At 47.1% G+C, this 17553-nt stretch overlaps 1 protein-coding gene across 1 annotated transcript; it reads right to left on the bottom strand.

Annotated features, from left to right (window-relative positions):
• Nucleotides 1-4852: 4852 nt before the first annotated feature.
• On the bottom strand, nt 4853-12714 carry mat2ab (methionine adenosyltransferase II, alpha b). Its single transcript, XM_041210441.1, has 9 exons — nt 12577-12714; nt 10914-10991; nt 9592-9714; nt 9400-9512; nt 9157-9300; nt 7658-7876; nt 6620-6802; nt 5260-5393; nt 4853-5155 (listed from the first exon to the last, which is right to left on the bottom strand). Exons 1-9 carry the CDS (start codon nt 12665-12667, stop codon nt 5053-5055), a joined length of 1188 nt encoding a protein of 395 aa, XP_041066375.1. The 5' UTR covers nt 12668-12714; the 3' UTR covers nt 4853-5052.
• Nucleotides 12715-17553: the final 4839 nt, after the last annotated feature.

Genomic DNA, 17553 nt, shown 5'->3' with positions numbered 1-17553 from the left:
TGCCAGCTTGACTGGCAAGACCCCCCCCACACTTGCCTCAAATCCCAGAAACAGCACATCACACCTCCTCATGCAATGGTCGTCTCTCCCAGGGACTGATTGGCCAGAAGCTGTCAAGTGTCAGAATTCCCTATTGCTGAGGGCAGAAGTCCCATCTCAAATCAATTAATAGCTATTTGATGAGCTCTGGCCCCACCCCCACACATTTCAGCTTGGGGGGCAAGGACTATGGCACCGTTTAGTGCAGCCTAGACTCATTACAGTGAAGGCCATTTAGCCCACTGAGTCTATGCTGGCTCTATGCAGCTATCCAGTCATTCCCATTCCCCCACTCTGTCCCTGTAACCCTGCAAGTTTAATCCCCTCAAGTACTCATCCAATTTCCTTTTGAAATCATTTATCGTTTCTGCTTCCATCACTCTTGTAGGCTGCGCGTTCCAGGTTGTTGTCACTCCCTGACATCAATTGCTCTATCCCACCCTGAACCCATATCCCTGGGATTCCCCTTGTACTGCTCTCTCATATACATTTCAGTGAGTTCACCCTTTATTCTTCTAAAAACCAGAGAATATAGGACAAGGTTCTATGAGGAGAAAGTAGAATCATATGCTGATTATTACTGCTTCAAGACAGTCTACTGAACCTCACACACATCTCTTGAAGCAAGTCATCTTTTTTTAATAACAAAACCAAAACTATAGACGCGGTCTCACCTATATAAATGCAGCAAAACTTAGTTATACTCCAAACCACTTGCAGTAACGATAAGCATATCATTTGCCTTCCTCATTACCTGTATGTTAACGGTGATGCATGTATAAGGAACCTGAAATGGTAAAATTTTCTAGTCTCTCACGTAAACTATACTGCCTTTGTATTTTTGTTAGTGGATAATTGCACATTTCCACACATTACATCCTGCCAACTTCTTGGCTAATCACTTAATTGGTCAAGATGCCTTTGTCACCTCCCCATAGCTTACTTTCACAGCCGACTTTGCTTAATTAGCAAACTCATATATTTCAATGTCATGAAAGGTTTAACCTGATAACGCTCTGCAGGTGTTGCCAGAACTGATGAGTGTTTCCTGTGTTTTGTTTTTATTTCAGATTTCCAGTATCCACAGTATCATGCTTTTGGACATATTTCAGGTTTCCTCATCCGAGTTACTGACATCAATAAATAGTTGCTTGGTGGTACAGAACTTGGGACATTGCTAAAAAGGGACGTTGCCGAGCCCCATCTTGCACTTGTCAGGACAAACAAGAATGTCAAATTTCACACGATCACAATTTATACTACGGGAGAAAAGAATGTTTCGTTGGCGTTGCCATGGAGAAAGCAATGGGGAAACTACAGGCTCTCCAAACTCCCGGGCAATTCAAAACAAAAGGCACAAGGCTTGAACATATTCCTCTTGTTTGCAGACCAAACAACAGGTCTCTACCAACCAGTTAGCACCCTTTACTGCTGCAGTATAAAACACTGATGATTTGACATTTAGCACTTAAGGCGCAAGACAAAAAGCTCTGGCAACATCTCTTTTCAGCAATATTGATAAATAGCCAAGTTCCAAGCACCAATCCTTGCAGTATCTCAGTTGTTACACGTTAACATCCTGAAAATGACCCGTACATTCCTGTTGTTAGCCAATCCCTTTAGCTTTATACCCAGTCCAGAGTCCTAATCCTTAAGTAACCACGTCAATTAACAATTTATCAAACTCTACATCCACTCATTTGCAATCTCCATTAATTACACTCATAGTGCCTTTCATGAAAGCATGCCGATTGCCTAAGCAGTGATTTATCACAAGCCTAATAACAGACTCTAGCCAGACTTAACTAATTGGGAAAAGGCAAACAGGCCGATAGTGCAGTATTCCTGCCCCTTCAGCATCAATTTAGTTGCTACCTTCCAAAACGTGGGGGAACTGCTCCAGGATCTAGAGAAATCTGGTAGATCTAATCAATCTACCTTCTATTGCAGCAGCCACCATTAAAACCATAGGCCGTAGACTATCAGATCCAAGATTGTTGACTTCTAGCCCCATTCATTGATCCAGCAATTTTTTGTTCATCACTCATTAGGCCCTTGGGTATCCCAGAATTCCATAAACATCCTGACCTAATTACCAAGTTCCTGGGTACATATTAACATACAAATTGGGAGTAAGCTATTTGACCCCTCAATCCTGCACTGCCATTTGGATACGATCATGGCTGATCTGATTGTCGCCACAACTCTACCTTCCTGTTTAACTCCTATAGCCTTGACTCCTATGTCAATCAAGAATCTAACTCTACCTTAAAAGTATTCAATGAGCTTGCCTCCGCAGCTCTCTGGGGAGAAATTCCACACACCAAGAACATTCCCCAAGAGAAAAAAAAAATCTGATCTCCTTAACTGGGAGACGTGACCCCTTATTTTTAAACTGTCGTTGGTTCTAGTATCTCGCCCAAGGGGAAACATCCTCTTGGCATCCACCCCTTCAGGATCTTATTTAATAAGGACACCTCATTTTCCCAAATAATGGATATTAGCCAAAACTGTCCAACCTTTCCTCATAAGATACTACCTGACCTGTGGAGTTTTTCCCCTAGTATTTTGTTTTATTTCAATTTCCTTTATGCCAACCCTGGAGTATCATCTCTGGAGATTAGCTTGCAAATTAATTGAAATTTTGCTATTCACCCTCAAAGCCTTTTCTCATTTTAATTTCAATCCAACTGCGATATTCCAATGTGGCTGACTCAGCTGTGCAAATTCGTTTGTTTGACTTCTCCATATTAACTGGATCGTGGACAATGATGTCCAATGGGAGTGCCTAAATGTTTCATATTTCAGTAGCCCATGAATGCAAGTCACAAATTGAAGGTTGGCACTAATTGCAGCTGTAAAGTTACATACATATTTGAACATGTGGTGCAGGGTGTAATTAGAGAATATGGACTAAGCTATCACCACTCTGGGCCTACAAATGTTGAAACAGGTCAAGCTGGTGGAGAATTCACAAAAACCTGTAAAAGCCTTGGAGACAGCAAAATGCGGAAATTAAACTTCACTCTAAGAATGTAGTTTGGATCGAGTCCCCTGCAGTAATAGGGGGACCAAATTAATCTCCAACAATCTGGATGCGTGGCTCAAGTTGTAACACATGGATCTACATAACTGCTTGGGAAGCATTTCCAATGGTAAATTCCCCTTCTCCACACAGCTCTCTGACTTGAATGGATAGTTGGAAAGTTCAGATAGTCCTGTGGTACTGATCGGAGTAGTCACCCAGGAAACATTAAACCAATTAAACTCTAGCACATCTGGATAACTATGTAACTGGTCACCTTCAGCCAACTAAACCTGACTGCTCCACCCACTAACATTCAAACTAGGCCATTAAAAAACCCATATGGCAGCTAGTGCCTCATCTTCCCAACTCTGCAGGTGTGAGAAAGCTGAATTGGAAAACCCAATAGAAATACACAAGAGTTAACTTGGGGGAATGTACGTGTGCAGTGGCAGTCTGACCATCATTACTGCTACTTGGAAGATCCCAGCCATAGTATTTGCAGCAAGATTTATATGCAGTACTTTTATTGAGGTGTAATCCAAAAACATTGATAATTCTTTTTCTGGGCTGTGTAAAGGTATGTAGAAACACAGACAAGAATCAAGACAATTTTATATGGAGAACCTAGCACTTTATTGAGATCTCAGCATTTGGACTTCTGATAACAGACATACGTAATAACTGCCAAGTTACAAAAAGGCACTTGCCGATCACAACAGTGGTGGAGAGCGTGTAAACAGGCCAGCTTCTCTGTACAACACCAGCCAAGAGGCACTTCACCAACTGCTGCACTCGCCTGCCCCTGTGTTTAACACCAGCCAGACCCCTCATAGGTTGAGCCTAAGGGCTTTCTGTAGGACGCCTCAGGCCTACCAGGGATACTGGGACTGAAGGAATTGCAATATATATCTTTTTAAAAAAAAAGGTATCTTTAAGCTGCCTACTGAGACACTGGCTTCTCTGTAACTACGCCAAGTCTCAGAATAAATAGGAACGTAATATTATTCAAGTATGAAGGTTGGATTCCTGGAGCCATCAACTTGCTGGCTTCTCTGTATCTACACCAGCTTTTCCACAATGGCTGCAATATCCATCTGACTGAATTCAGGAGCTCATTGTGCAGTTATGGATTCATTCCTTGAAGAGAAAGAGTACCAAAAAAGTGTGCAATCCACAGGCCTTGGGAGTAGCCCTTGACTTCTATCATGTCAAGGCTACCAAGGGCCTGTACAAAGAAAAAAAAAAGTTTAAAAATGAGGTTTGGCTAGTGCAGAAACAACGATGCATAGCTGTTGTCAATTCCTTTAAAAACCCTTTTTGTTTTTTAAAAATCATTACGTACGTCCTCAAAAAAAAAACAAAAATGGGGGTGGGGAGGAAATCAAAACTGGTTGCTAATCCAAAAATAGGACTGCACGTTTAAGTGTCAAGGGCATTTTAAGTTACATTTAAGGGTCGGAACTACACAATAAGCACCATTACTAGATGTGCCCCAACGTTTGGGTGATGTACTGACAAAAGGTTATCACTTCCATGTATAAGCAATGCTACAGGTTTCATGTGGGACATGGTATGCAAAAGCAGACTTGCAGACTAGGGTTACAAGCTGTAATTGGGACAATGTAGTGTCTGGTCATCCAAACCCCCAACTAGAACATGGAAACTCAAAACTTTGATCCTCTAGTTCATGGTCCCTTTCAACCCTTGCCCTGCTAAACAAAAACTACACATAGCATTGCAGTGGCTAGCACAGGAGGTGGGTTGAGGGGGAGAGGGAGGGAGGGGGGGGGAGGAGGGAGGGGTGGTGGGTGGGTTTAAGGACAAGGTTCCGCATAACAGGAGGATAAAGGGAAAGAAGAGATTCTGCCACTAACGGTGTATGGAGTTATGGGAGGACAGGATATATGGGAAAGGGCCTTTCTCCCCGAGAGCCTGCAGCTTCTCTGTATTATACACCAACAAGTCTGGGGAGAAAGACTTTACACTCAGTACTTAAGTTTTTTAGGCACTTCCCAAGGGAAGCTATCCCTACCGAAGTGGCCATAGGCTGCTGTCTTCTGGTAAATTGCCTTCTTCATGTCCAGGTCCCTGGAAAACACATTCAGATGTTGAGTGTCTCTTTCCTCCCCCAGATGTTACTTTGCTCCCTTTAAAACTCACCACATTCCTACCACCCCAACACAGCTGTTTACCTGACAATAACACCAGGACGAAGGTCAAAGTTCTTCTTCACCACCTCCAACAGCTCCTTCTCACTCATTTCAGATGTTCCATAGGAGAAGATGGAAATGGACAGAGGGTGTGCCACTCCAATGGCATAGGAAACCTAGGAGTAGATGAAATGTTACTCCTCAGTAACATACACATTTAACTAACTCAGCGGCTGACCTTCATGAACCAAGACAGACAGTGAGTGGCACACTTTACTGTAGGGAGTGTACTGCAATTAAGCCTCAACCATTGCTCTACAGTCCAAAAGAATCACTGGACAGTGGTCAGGAGCGGGAGCCCTGGTCTAGTTCCCCATGTACCTCATTAGTTATGGATTTAAAAAAGGTCCCTACACTAATTTAAGCCATTCTTGGAAGAGCCAACACTGGATTCACGATTCCCAAACTCCTCTGCCACTGCGTCTCCTTGCATCACGACTGGGTCTTTGTAGCCTAAGAAATGGACTAAATAATCACAATCATTCACACAGTTCCCATTGTCATCTGACTACCAGACAAGCTAGGTCACCCCTTGATATTCTATGGCAATACCATTGCTGAACCCTCTATTATCATTCTGGGGGGGGTTACCATTGACCAGAAACTGAACTGGACTAGCCATATAAATACTGTGGCTACAAGAGCAGGTCAGAGGCTGGGAATCCTGCGAAGTGTAACTCACCTCCTGCCTCCCCAAAGCCTGTCCACCATCTACATGGCACAAGTCAGGAGTGTGACGGAATACTCCCCACTTGCCTGGGTGGGTGTAGCTCCAACAACACTCAAAACTTGACACCATCAAGGTCAAAGCATCTTACTTTATTGGTACCCTATCAACAAACATTCACTCCCTCCACCAACAATGGCAGCAGCGAGTACCATCTACTAAGATGCTCTGCAGGAACTCACAGACTCCTTAAGCACCACCTTCTAAACCCATGACCATTACCATCTAGAAGGGCAAGGGACACATCGGAACACCACCACCTGGAAGTTCCCCTTCAAGCTGATTTGGAAATATATCACCATTCCTTAACCATTGGTAGGTCAAAATCTCCCTCCCTGACAGCGCTGTGGGTGTACCTACACCACATGGAGTGCAGCAGTTCACTAACATCTTCTCAAAGGCAATTAGGAATGGGCAATAAATGCTGGCCTAGCGAGCAATGTCCACATTGCATGGATTAACTTATGGCCTGGTAACTCAGGTTCCTATCCAACTGCAGCAGAGACCAGATTCCATGGTACCACTCGATTAATAAATTCAGTAAATGCCACAGCAAGTTACTTTAACGCCCCACCCCTGCACGCCATTACAAACTTGTAGGTGTCAAGAACTCACCTGCACGAGGACACGTCGGCATAGGCCAGCTTTTACCAGAGACTTGGCAACCCATCGAGCAGCATAGGCAGCAGAGCGATCCACCTTGGTGTAGTCCTTGCCAGAGAAAGCACCACCCCCGTGTGCACCCCATCCACCATAGGTATCAACAATGATCTTTCGCCCAGTGAGGCCTGCATCTCCCTGTTTGAGAGGTTTGGGTTTTTTTAAGTCTCAATCGTCAGAACAAACCCGAACGCTTGCCAGCATGTCACTAGGATTTCAGTAGCGTTGCAGCATGCACGGCTTTCCTTACCATTACAGACAGCCAACTGGCCTGCTAGAGTACATTAAACTGGTATGGTGTTAAAAATAGCATTAGAGCTGAAGAGTCACTTGGAACAGAGCATTTGAGGTAAATGACAACACCCAAAACTGAAGTTTACCTTTCTCTTTCCTCAGTACAATTACCGTGGATATACCTACCGGACACTGCTACAACTAAGTACAAGCAGCCAGGGTCACAAACGGAAGCCTTCATTTGTTTTAAACACTGAATGTTGCATTTAGGCATTTGAAGATCAACTCGCTATTTCCAAATTATGTATGGGGAACCGGCAACACAACAGCCAAGCAAGCACCCCAGCCCCTCCCCTTAATTCGCAAGTGAATTGAACATAAAGGCTCAATACCTAGCCCATGTAGTTAGCTCAGTCCAGACAACAGTAGGGTGCATTCAAGTTAAGGAAACAAGACATTTCTGCTCCCAGCAACCCTCATCATAAAAGTGAGCACTGGGTGAAGCACTGAATTTGGTTGTGATGTTTATATGCCTTTACCAGGGTCAATGAATCTACTGAGAAAGGAAATGACCCAGCATCAGTGGAATGGGCATCAATGGGGGAAAAAAACACCCACTACACCATTTGCTTTCAGGCAAAACAGAAAACAGCAAAGCTTTAAGCACATGCAGAAAACCCAGCTTCATGAAGCAAATCTAAGACTGCACTTCAGCAGTTTCAGAAGCCCTGCACACAAAGAGCGACAGCTCTAGCCAACCTGGGGTCCGCCAATAACAAAACGTCCACTGGGCTGCAGGTGGTAAATGGTCTCCTCATCCAGATACTTGGAAGGCACGACAGCCCTAACAATCTTGTCCTTCAGAGCATCCCTCATCTCATCCAGGGGAACCTCTTCATCATGCTGCACAGAGATGACAATGGTGTGCACACGGATAGGAATAACAGCACCATGGTCCTGCAGGTACTGCACTGTCACCTGAACATCAGAAAGGAGAAATAGAACATGCAAACATTTAACATTTCTCCAGTCCATTTTCAGCAAGGCTACATTAACTGCAACTGACAGAAGTTTTTGCCAAGGTTCCTTCTCTATGGCTAAAGGATCAGGTGGTGACTGGGATGTCTGAACCTGTGGTCCAGCAAGTCAGATCTGAACCCCCACCTACATTCATAATGTTAATAAAAGGGTGTCGGAGCAATATTATGAGAAACAGCAAGCAGACAAAATGAAAGGGACAGCTAGGAGCAAGAGAAATCACAGGAGAACTGACAGCAGGTTTCAAGTTAAGATTTCCAGATAGCTAGAGAACTGTAAAGATGTGATGCAGCTGGAGGGGGTGCAGAGATTTATTAAGATGCATAAAATGAGAGGCCTTGTAAATAAATAAAGTAATAAAGATAAGTAAATAAAGATGACCCGTACCCCTTAGGTCAAATGCCAGAGGGTGTAGATTGAAAGTAGTTGGTAGAAAGATTCAAGGGAGATGCAAGTTTTTTTCCCTCCAGAGGGTGGTAGGGACCTGGAGCTCTGCCTGAAAAGGTGCTAGAGGCAGGAACTCCATCATGTTTTCAAGTACTTGAATGTCTACAAGGAAGTTGGCTGCTGGGTGCATGCAGGGACAGAGACTGAAGGAGACAGAGATCACAGAAAATCAGTAGGGAGACCAGTCAGCCTGTCATGTCCACACTGGTCAACCCATCCTACCCTCCCCTTCCTGCACTAGGTCTGTAGCCCCACAGGTAACATCTCCAGTAGATGTTCAAGTGCTTGAAAACATGGAGTTTCTGCCTCTACCACCTTTTCAGGTAGAGTTCCAGGTCTCTGGTGGGAAAACAAAATTATTTTCCTTGAATCTTTCTACCAAATACTTTAAATCTACAACCCCTGGCATTTGACCCAAGGGATACAGATCTTCTTTATTTACTGTATCAAGGCCTCTCATTTCATACTCCTTAATAAATGTCTGCATCCTCTCTTGCTCAACTGCATCTTTCCTGTAATGTGACCAGAACTGTGCAGTGCACAAGCTGTGGTCTAACCGGCATTGCATACAGCCCCAGCATAACCTTCCTGCTGAGATCAGAGACAGCAACAGAGAAGAGGGCTTCAAGTTGAAGCTTTGGCAACAGGGGCAGGATGATGGTAGGGCAACACTGGGGAGGCAAAAGCAGTTTTTCCAGACAATGTGGGAAGTGGTCAAATTATTTTTATTACAAGCTCAAAAGTCAAAAACACTCTTAGCTAGTTCACCTCACCTGAGTTTTGCAATCGGGCCGAAGCCAGGACAGAGTGCCATCACGGCGCAGCTCTGCCATCTTAGCGTTCAGTTTGTGAGCGAGAACAATCGTCAAGGGCATGCACTCCTCAGTTTCGTCAGTGGCATAACCAAACATAATACCCTGAAAAATTACATTTGACGGTTCAGTTTCACACCCATAAAACCAACTGAAACGTCAGTTCAAAAGTTAAGGCATCCAACGTGGCTAAAGTGAGCTTACTTGATCTCCAGCACCAATATCTTCTTCATTCCTATCCAAATGAACACCCTGTGCAATATCTGGGGATTGCTGCTCCAGAGCAACTAGAACATTGCAGGTCTTGTAGTCAAAGCCTGTGAGACACACATGTTCATAGTTATTGCACATTCAAGGCATGACAGAGGAAGCCGAGAGATCCTGACTCTAACACACCTTTTGAAGAATCGTCGTATCCAATATGTTTGATGGTATCTCGCACGACTGCCTGATAATCCACAGATGCCCTGGAGGTAATTTCACCACACAGCAGGACCATACCAGTCTTCGCAACAGTCTCTGCGAAGGAAAAAAGATCAGTTAGCACAACTGAAGCTAAAGTCACTCCAACATCAGATTGATATTCCACCCCCATAAGACATAGGAGCAGAAATTAGGCCATTCGGCCCATCGAGTCTGCTCTCCCATTCAATCATGGCTGATAAGTTTCTCAACTCCATTCTCCCGCCTTCTCCCCGTAACCTTTGATCCCCTTACCAATCAAGAACCTATCTATCTCGGTCTTAAATACACTCAATGACCTGGCCTCCACAGCCTTCTGTGGCAATGAATTCCATAGATTCACCACTCTCTGGCTAAAGAAGTTTCTCCTCATCTGTTCTAAAAGGTCTTCCCTTTACTCTGAGGCTGTGCCCTCGGGTCCTAGTCTCTCCTACTAATGGAAACAACTTCCCCACATCCACCCTATCCAGGCCTTTCAGTATTCTCCAAGTTTCAATCAGACCCCCCCTCATCCTTCTAAACTCCATCGAGTATAGACCCAGAATTCTCAAACGTTCCTCATATGTTAAGCCTTTCATTCCTGGGATCATTCTTGTGAACCTCCTCTGGACCCTCTCCAGGGCCAGCACATCCTTCCTGAGATACAGGGCCCAAAATTGCTCAATATTCTAAATGTGGTCTGACCAGAGCCTTATAAAGCCTCAGCAGCACATCCCTTTTATATTCTACTCCTCTCAAAATAAATGTCAACATTGCATTTGCCTTCCTAACTACCGACTCAACCTGCAAGTTAACCTTAAGAAAATTCTGGACTAGGACTCCCAAGTCTCTTTGCACTCCAGATTTCTGAATTCTCTCCCCATTTAGAAAATAGTCCATGCCTCTATTCTTCCTACCAAAGTGCATGACCTCACACTTCCCCCCCCCCCCCCCTTTAACTTTGAGCACACTGGCTGAGAAAAGTTCTGACTGGCTGTGAAAATATGTTCAGTTACATTGGTGAAATCCACTCGGGAATATAGATCACTTACAATATTCTCCAAGCATAGCAACAGCCTACCAGCAGATCTGAATTCAATTTATAGTTAGACTACCGTGTAATGGTTAGAGCTAAATCAGCTTAAGAAAATTGCTGCAGGGTTGATGGCTTCTAATCTTAACGTACCTATTTTAAAAAACAAAAGTGTACTACTGTCTTCGGAAAGGTTCAATTCATTGCCAAAATGAAAGCAGGTTACAAGGACATCAAAACTCACCACAAGCAACTTTGGCATCAGGGTCTTCTTTGAGATGGGCATCCAACACAGCATCGCTAATTTGATCACACATTTTATCTGCACAAAAAATAAAAATTACCTCCAGTTAACAAAATCCTCTCATTACTGCCCCTCCTCACCCCACAACCCCCCCCACAGCTATCTTCCACCTCCTACCAAACCCTCAAAGGTCTTCATTACGTGTTCGAAAACAAGTGGCACTAAATTAAAAAAAAAACAAAAAAAAAAAACACGAGATTTGGCACGCAACGCAACTGAAAATCTCAGGGCAAGGACGATAAACTGATTCGGCGGCAAGTGTCAAGTCCGGTGCTGGAAAATCAGGGGTGGCTTGGCAGCGAGAAACAGCTTGCATTCCGTGTCCAGCATGACGCGCATTTGGCATGAAAGCCACCATGTCGGCCTCAGGACGTTAATTCAGTTTCTGCTGAAGGGACTCGAAACGTCAACTCTTCTCTTCTCTCCGCCGATGCTGCCGGACCCGCTGGGTTTCTCCAGGCAATTGTGTTTTTGTCTTGAAACATGAGCTGTTCGTCCCTCCACAGACCGCAAGCGGTGGCGTCTTCCCAGCACTTTTCAATCGCTCATCCTACTTTTATTCTGCTTTTATTTACTTCAGGAGTCCCGAGTACCTTTGAGAGACAGTAAACTTCGGGCTGGGGCAGGTCTGGGTTCAGCAGTGATGCCTCTGCAGTCAAACTGCCTGCACGCGCACACTGCCCTGGCGCCACCCCCCCCCCCCCCCTCTCCCCCCCCCCCCCCCCCCCCCCCCTCCCTCTCCCCCCCCCCCCCCCCCCCGCCCCAGGTACAAAGTGACCCCCGCCAAAGTAGAACTGCACCCCCCCCCACCCCCCCCCCCCCCCCCCCCCCCCACCGCCTCTGTGAGGCAGGCGCTAGGACCCCGGGGCTCCCGCCACGTGGATTGGACGCGCCCGACGCCGGTCAATCGGGTGACTGCCGCGTGGGCCAATCGGATGCGCCGCGCGCAGTGAAGGGCGGGAGGGAGAGAGGGCGGGGGTTAAACCCACACGCAGGCGCGCCTTCCCCACCACCCCCCAACCACCGTCCATTATCATTGGCCGAGCGGCGCCGATTTGAGAGGCCCCGCCGTGACATCCAGCAGCGATTGGTCAAGAGGCAGCGGGATACCAGAAAACGTCACTAGGTCCCGCCCACCGCCCCCTAACCCCCCCCAACCCCCAACCCCGGGGGCGGGGAGGGGGGGGGGGGGGGTTTGGAAACGATGCGGCAAATGGAAAAAAGAGAAACGAAGCAGCAGCGTCAGGTAGCGGCCCCCCCCCCCCCCCCCCCCCCCCCTATCCCCCCACCCCCACCCCCACCCAAACCTCACGCGGGAGGGGGTGGGGTCAGGTGGGTAGGGTCCCGGTCGCACGCGGCGCCGGCTGTCGAGCCGAAAGCGGGAGGACGCCGTGGCCGCGGGCCACGCGCTGGCCTGGGGGAGGGGGGAGGGGGGAGGGGGGGGGGGGGGTCACGCAAGCACGGGCGCGCGCGCGCGCGCTCATGGCACCGCCACCATCACCACCATCACCGCCGCCGAACATTCCCGAAGCGGCCTGCGGCCCGGGGCGCGCGGACGATCCGGCGCCCGGGCCGGGCGGGAAAACGAGGGGGTTTTATTCACCTGGATGACCTTCGCCGACCGACTCGGAGGTGAACAGGAAAGCCCTCTCGTCCAGCGAGGAGCCGTGCAGGCCGTTGATCTGACCGTTCATGGTGGGTTGCGGTGGTCGGTCGGTCGGTCGCCGTTGATGTTGATGGGGGTGGGAGGGGGGGGGGGTGGGAGGAGGGGAAAGGAAGAGAAGGTCGAGGTTGGAATGTGTCCACACAGCCGCTCCACTCGCCGCGGCTCCTGCACGCTGAATAATGGCAGCCGGCGCCCTCCGCGCCCCTCTTTATAGCCGCCAGCCCGACCCACGTGGATCCCCCAACATTCCACCCGGCGCAACCCAATTCCCTGTCAGGTTGGGGGGGGGGGGGTGGGGGGGGGGGGGCGGGGAGGTGGAAGAGAGGGTGAGGCCTCCCCAGGCCGAGGCGACCGTGACATTAAGCATCTGCTTCGGGTTGGGGTGGGTGGGGGGGGGGGGGGCCCGGTACGTGCCAGTCACACTCAGCTATCGCTGCGTGAGAGATAGGGTTGCGGTCCCTGTTCACGGATGGACCGGGCCACCCCTCCTCGTGCAATGGTAGCCGCCGGGCGGGGCTTGGCTCCCGGGGCTCCTGTCAATCATCCAGCTTGCTACAGAATGCCGCAGTAAGGCGCAGTCCCACTGCTTCCATGGTGGGACGGCCAGGCTGCAGGAGCCCCAGTGGCTAATTTCCCGTTGCAGCAATCGCTTTGATTTGATTTGAAACGAGTTTCTGAGGTGGCGAAATAAGGAGATGAAAAACTTGCATTTTATAAATAATCCCAACCTTCCTTGTGAGCTGGAAGTAAGCCGTGACTCTCAAGTCACAGGTTTCATTTTTCCACAGAACAATATAACCAGGGCATCAGTTGGCATAATTACACAGCATCAAATGCCCCCTGTTATAGTTAGACAATCTGATTCAGGTACAACTGGAATAGTGACCGTTGCCCCTTCTGTATAATTTATATTTAATCATTCAGAATAATGGGTTCGCAGTAGAAGAGTGGTCCATCCAAAGCAGAGAATCTCTATGTGTTAAGCAGTAAGTCATGGAAAGGTTGTTGGGGGTTGGCCGGGTGGGGGGGTGCTTCGTATGTACAGGCAATTTTGTCTGCCTGTTTCTTGGATGTGTGTCCTAGGGAAGTTTCTGGAAGGTCCTCCACAGACCTTAAATCCTGAGAAGATAATCCACACCCAGCAAATTCGCCTAAAGAATGAAAATTTCTTTCCCAATGTTCTCTCCTCTCCTCCTTTGATGATACCAAAATGTTTTAGGGCTTTGTCCTTGTTTAGAATGGAGAAAGTCAGGGTTGTGGAATATGGGGAAGGGCAATGTAGAGTGATCAGGAGCAGGGCGATCACTGAACCATAAATGTCCTTCACTCCCATGAGCTAGGCAATCTTCCCCAGAATCTGAGAACTGTGTGAAACACCTCCCTCAGTCCCCATTTCCCCAGGGAAACAATGTAAGTGGTGGTCTTCAGTGGTGTCCACCAGTTTTTCACTGAAATCACAGCAGCTCACAAACTCTGTCATGGAAATGCATGGGTCTTAACTTTTTAAAAGATATACTACATCGACATTTCACATCAAATATTCTCTTTTGCATATGGCCCAGTGGGTTTTACATGGATTCGGCCCCTTAGCGTACAATAGTGGGAGGGCTTTAGAGTGGCCTTTCCCCATTGACCATTTGCGACAGCTGCTCCAAGCTTTACTGTGTCCCTCACTCAGTCCTAGACCTTGGATGTGCCAGCCTGCAACAGTCAATTTGACAGCTCTTTGCACCGGAAGGCAAACAACCTTTGGGCAGACCAAAGGGCACCTCCACTACCAATTGATGTTTATCTCGATGTGCATCCATGTTTTCTACCATGGTGTTGCATGACCTATGGCTGCTGCACTGTCTAATGGATAGGTTGAACGTCGAATGGTCTGTTCTTCTGCCCTTGCCCTTCTTTTCCTATGGACCTTGGCCCTTCCCTCAACTGACACTATCACCACCACGTTTTTGAAGGCAGAAAATGCTCTTCAGTTACGATTCTCTATTCTTTCATGGAATGTGGTGTCGCTGGCTAGGGCAGTGTAAATTTTGCAATTAGGCCAAATAAGAGAAGATCGCATTTGTTAAAGTGCGCTGGGGATTCTGCCTTTCTGTCGTCATGAGAGATTGGCCTCGGCTCGGATGCACTTCCTGCTGACACTGGCTACATTTACCCAATGAAGTAAACATGCTTGATAAGGTGGGTGTTGGAGGGGAGGGGTGAGTAGGCAGCGCTGGGCACAGATGATGGATCCTGTTGGATGGTTCACTGAGCAGACTGCCAAAGCCATTTGGCAGAACACCTCATCACCAGAACTTTCAAACAAGACGAAGATTGAGCGGCGGTGAGAGGGAGGCCCTCTCCGTCAGATCCTCCCTGCCCACCTGGAGCCTCACCCCACCTCTGCACGCTGCCCTCCTGGTGGCTGTGGTGGGGAGGAGACTGTCACCCACCACCTTCCAGAGTGTGCCTGTGTGATGAAGCTGTGAAAACAGATGCAGTGGCTTTAGTCGAGGTTCACCCTCAGTCGCTCCACAATGCAGGGCTCAGTGCTCTACAAGTTGTTCCAGGGACACGCACACTGAGATACACATCAATTGCGGCTGGAGGTCCATCAACTCAATGAAAGAGGTTCTCTAGTCGGCCAGAAGCCTGCTGGTCTTCAAGAGCAAAGAGCTGTTGATGACTGAGTGTTGTGGACTGGCACATTCCAATGCTCAGGACTCTGTGCTGAGCTGTAGTTTGGGGCAGCAGTCACAAAAGGCTCACTCAGAAAAGGACACTGTGTATGGCCGTGCCCCCATCGTATTACACCTAGAGAAGATTGACCTCCAACAACCACTACAGTCTTCCTATATGCTAGGTATGACTCCAACCTGATTCCCATTGTCTTCAGTTTTGCTAAGATTCCTTGATGCCACATTCAGTTAAATGCTGCCTTAATGTCAGGGGCAGTCACTCTCACATCGCCTCTGGAGTTCAGCTCTTTTGTCCATGTTTGCACTAAGGCTGTAATGAGGTCAGGAACTGAGTGGCCCTGGCAGAATCCAAACTGGACGTCACTGAGCAAGTTATTGCAGAATAAGTGCCGCTTTATGACACTATTGATGATCTCTTCCATCACTGATGATTGAGAGTAGACTGATGGGGCGGTAATTAGCCGGGTTAGATTTGTCCTGCTTTTTGTGTACAGGGCGTACCTGAACAATTTTCCACATATGCTGGGCAGGTGCCAATGTTCTAACTGTACTGGAACAGCTTGGCTAGGGGCAAGTTCTGGAGCACAAGTCTTCAGTACTATTGCTGCAATGTTGTCAAGGCCCATAGCCTTTGCAGTATCCAGTGCCTTCAGCTGTTTCTTAATATCATGTGCAGTGAATCGGATTCGCTGAAGACTGGCATCTGTGATGCTGGGGACTTCCGGAGGAGGCCGCGATGGATCTGTAGATGGTAATAAATGCTTCAGCCTGTCTCTGTCAATGTTACGCAATGTACCTTTACAAATTTTATGAATTAAGTATATTTTGGGGGGAAAAAATTATCCAAAACAATTTCAAGTGTCCAGTATTACTTGGGGACAGTGTGCTTTCAGTAGATGCATATAGTTTGGCAGCCCATATTAACACAGACAGACAGTTTCTCTATGTTTCATGGCAAGGGTCTTAGTTGTACATATACTTGGCTGTGATTTGTTACTGATAATCAAGATTCAAACTAGATACCTAACCAATGTCCAAACACATCAGACTATCACATGTAGTGGCTCTTACTCTCGCCTTCTATTGTTATTGAAGAGATTGGGTAGACCAGATTGAAAAATCTAGTTTCTATTTCTATTAGGGACCTACTAGAGATCAAGTGGAGATCTGCTGAGGGTGAGCAGAGATCAACTGTGGTCCTCTGCATCAGAATGTCATGGGTTCAAGGACCACTCCAGGCCTAACACTGCAATACAGCACTGCACAGGCAGAGGTGCTGTCTTTCAGATAAGACATTAAGCGAGGCCCCTGTCTGCCCTCTCACATGGATGTAAGTGATCCTCTGCCACTCTTTCGAATGAGGGTAGGGTTAGTTCTCCCTGGTGTCATGGCTAATTTTTATCTCTCAATCACAAAAACAGGTTATCGGGTCATTATCAGATTGGTGTTTGTGTGGGAGCTTGCTGTGTGCAAATTGGCTGCTGCATTTCCTATGTTACAACAGTGACTGCGCTTCAAAAAGTATTCCTTGCTGTAAAATGTTTGAAAGGTGACATATAAATGCAAGTCTTTCTTTTCCTGCTTAGGTTTTCCAGAATTGGATGCAGTACTCATGTCTAGTTTGGCCAAGAACGCTACAGCAACATACTGTATATGCAATGTACTATTTTAGCATGCGACCCTGCCTTTCTTGCAGGTGGTGACCCACTTGCTATTCACTTCCAGCTTTTAGTTTTCTATTTTTAGCACTCCCTTTGGATTGATCAGACTGCAGAAAATGAACACAGCAATCCAAAAGCTGTTAAATCTCAGCAGGAGCTGAGTCTCAATTTGCAGCGAGCGTCATTTATGGATTTGAAAGAAAACCCACCCTTGTTTTGTTTCACCCCCCTCCACTCCACTCCACTCCACTGCACCCAAATCAGCTGAATGTTGAATGAGCGCCCTTTTGTCACATGACTCCTGTTCTACAGCCACGTGACTTGAGAAGCAATCGTATCAAAATTGGGAAGCAAAGGTCCAGGACTGATACCGGCATGAAAGTGACACATGAGGTCCCAGAGCACGCAAGGCTCCTTGCCAATATCTGTAGAGCCCATCTTCTCTCATTTTACTTCTTGGCCACACTTTGTCAAATTTTTTTTTAAAAAAACTTTAGCAGTAGCTTTACTTTTGGATTAACAGGAACCACCCATTAAGCGCTTCCCTTACATAAGTGCACAAATCG

Source organism: Carcharodon carcharias, chromosome 17 (genome assembly GCF_017639515.1).
Source record: "Carcharodon carcharias isolate sCarCar2 chromosome 17, sCarCar2.pri, whole genome shotgun sequence".
In the NCBI taxonomy this organism is placed as follows: Eukaryota; Metazoa; Chordata; class Chondrichthyes; order Lamniformes; family Lamnidae; genus Carcharodon; species Carcharodon carcharias.
This window is presented reverse-complemented; position numbering and strand designations above follow the sequence as displayed.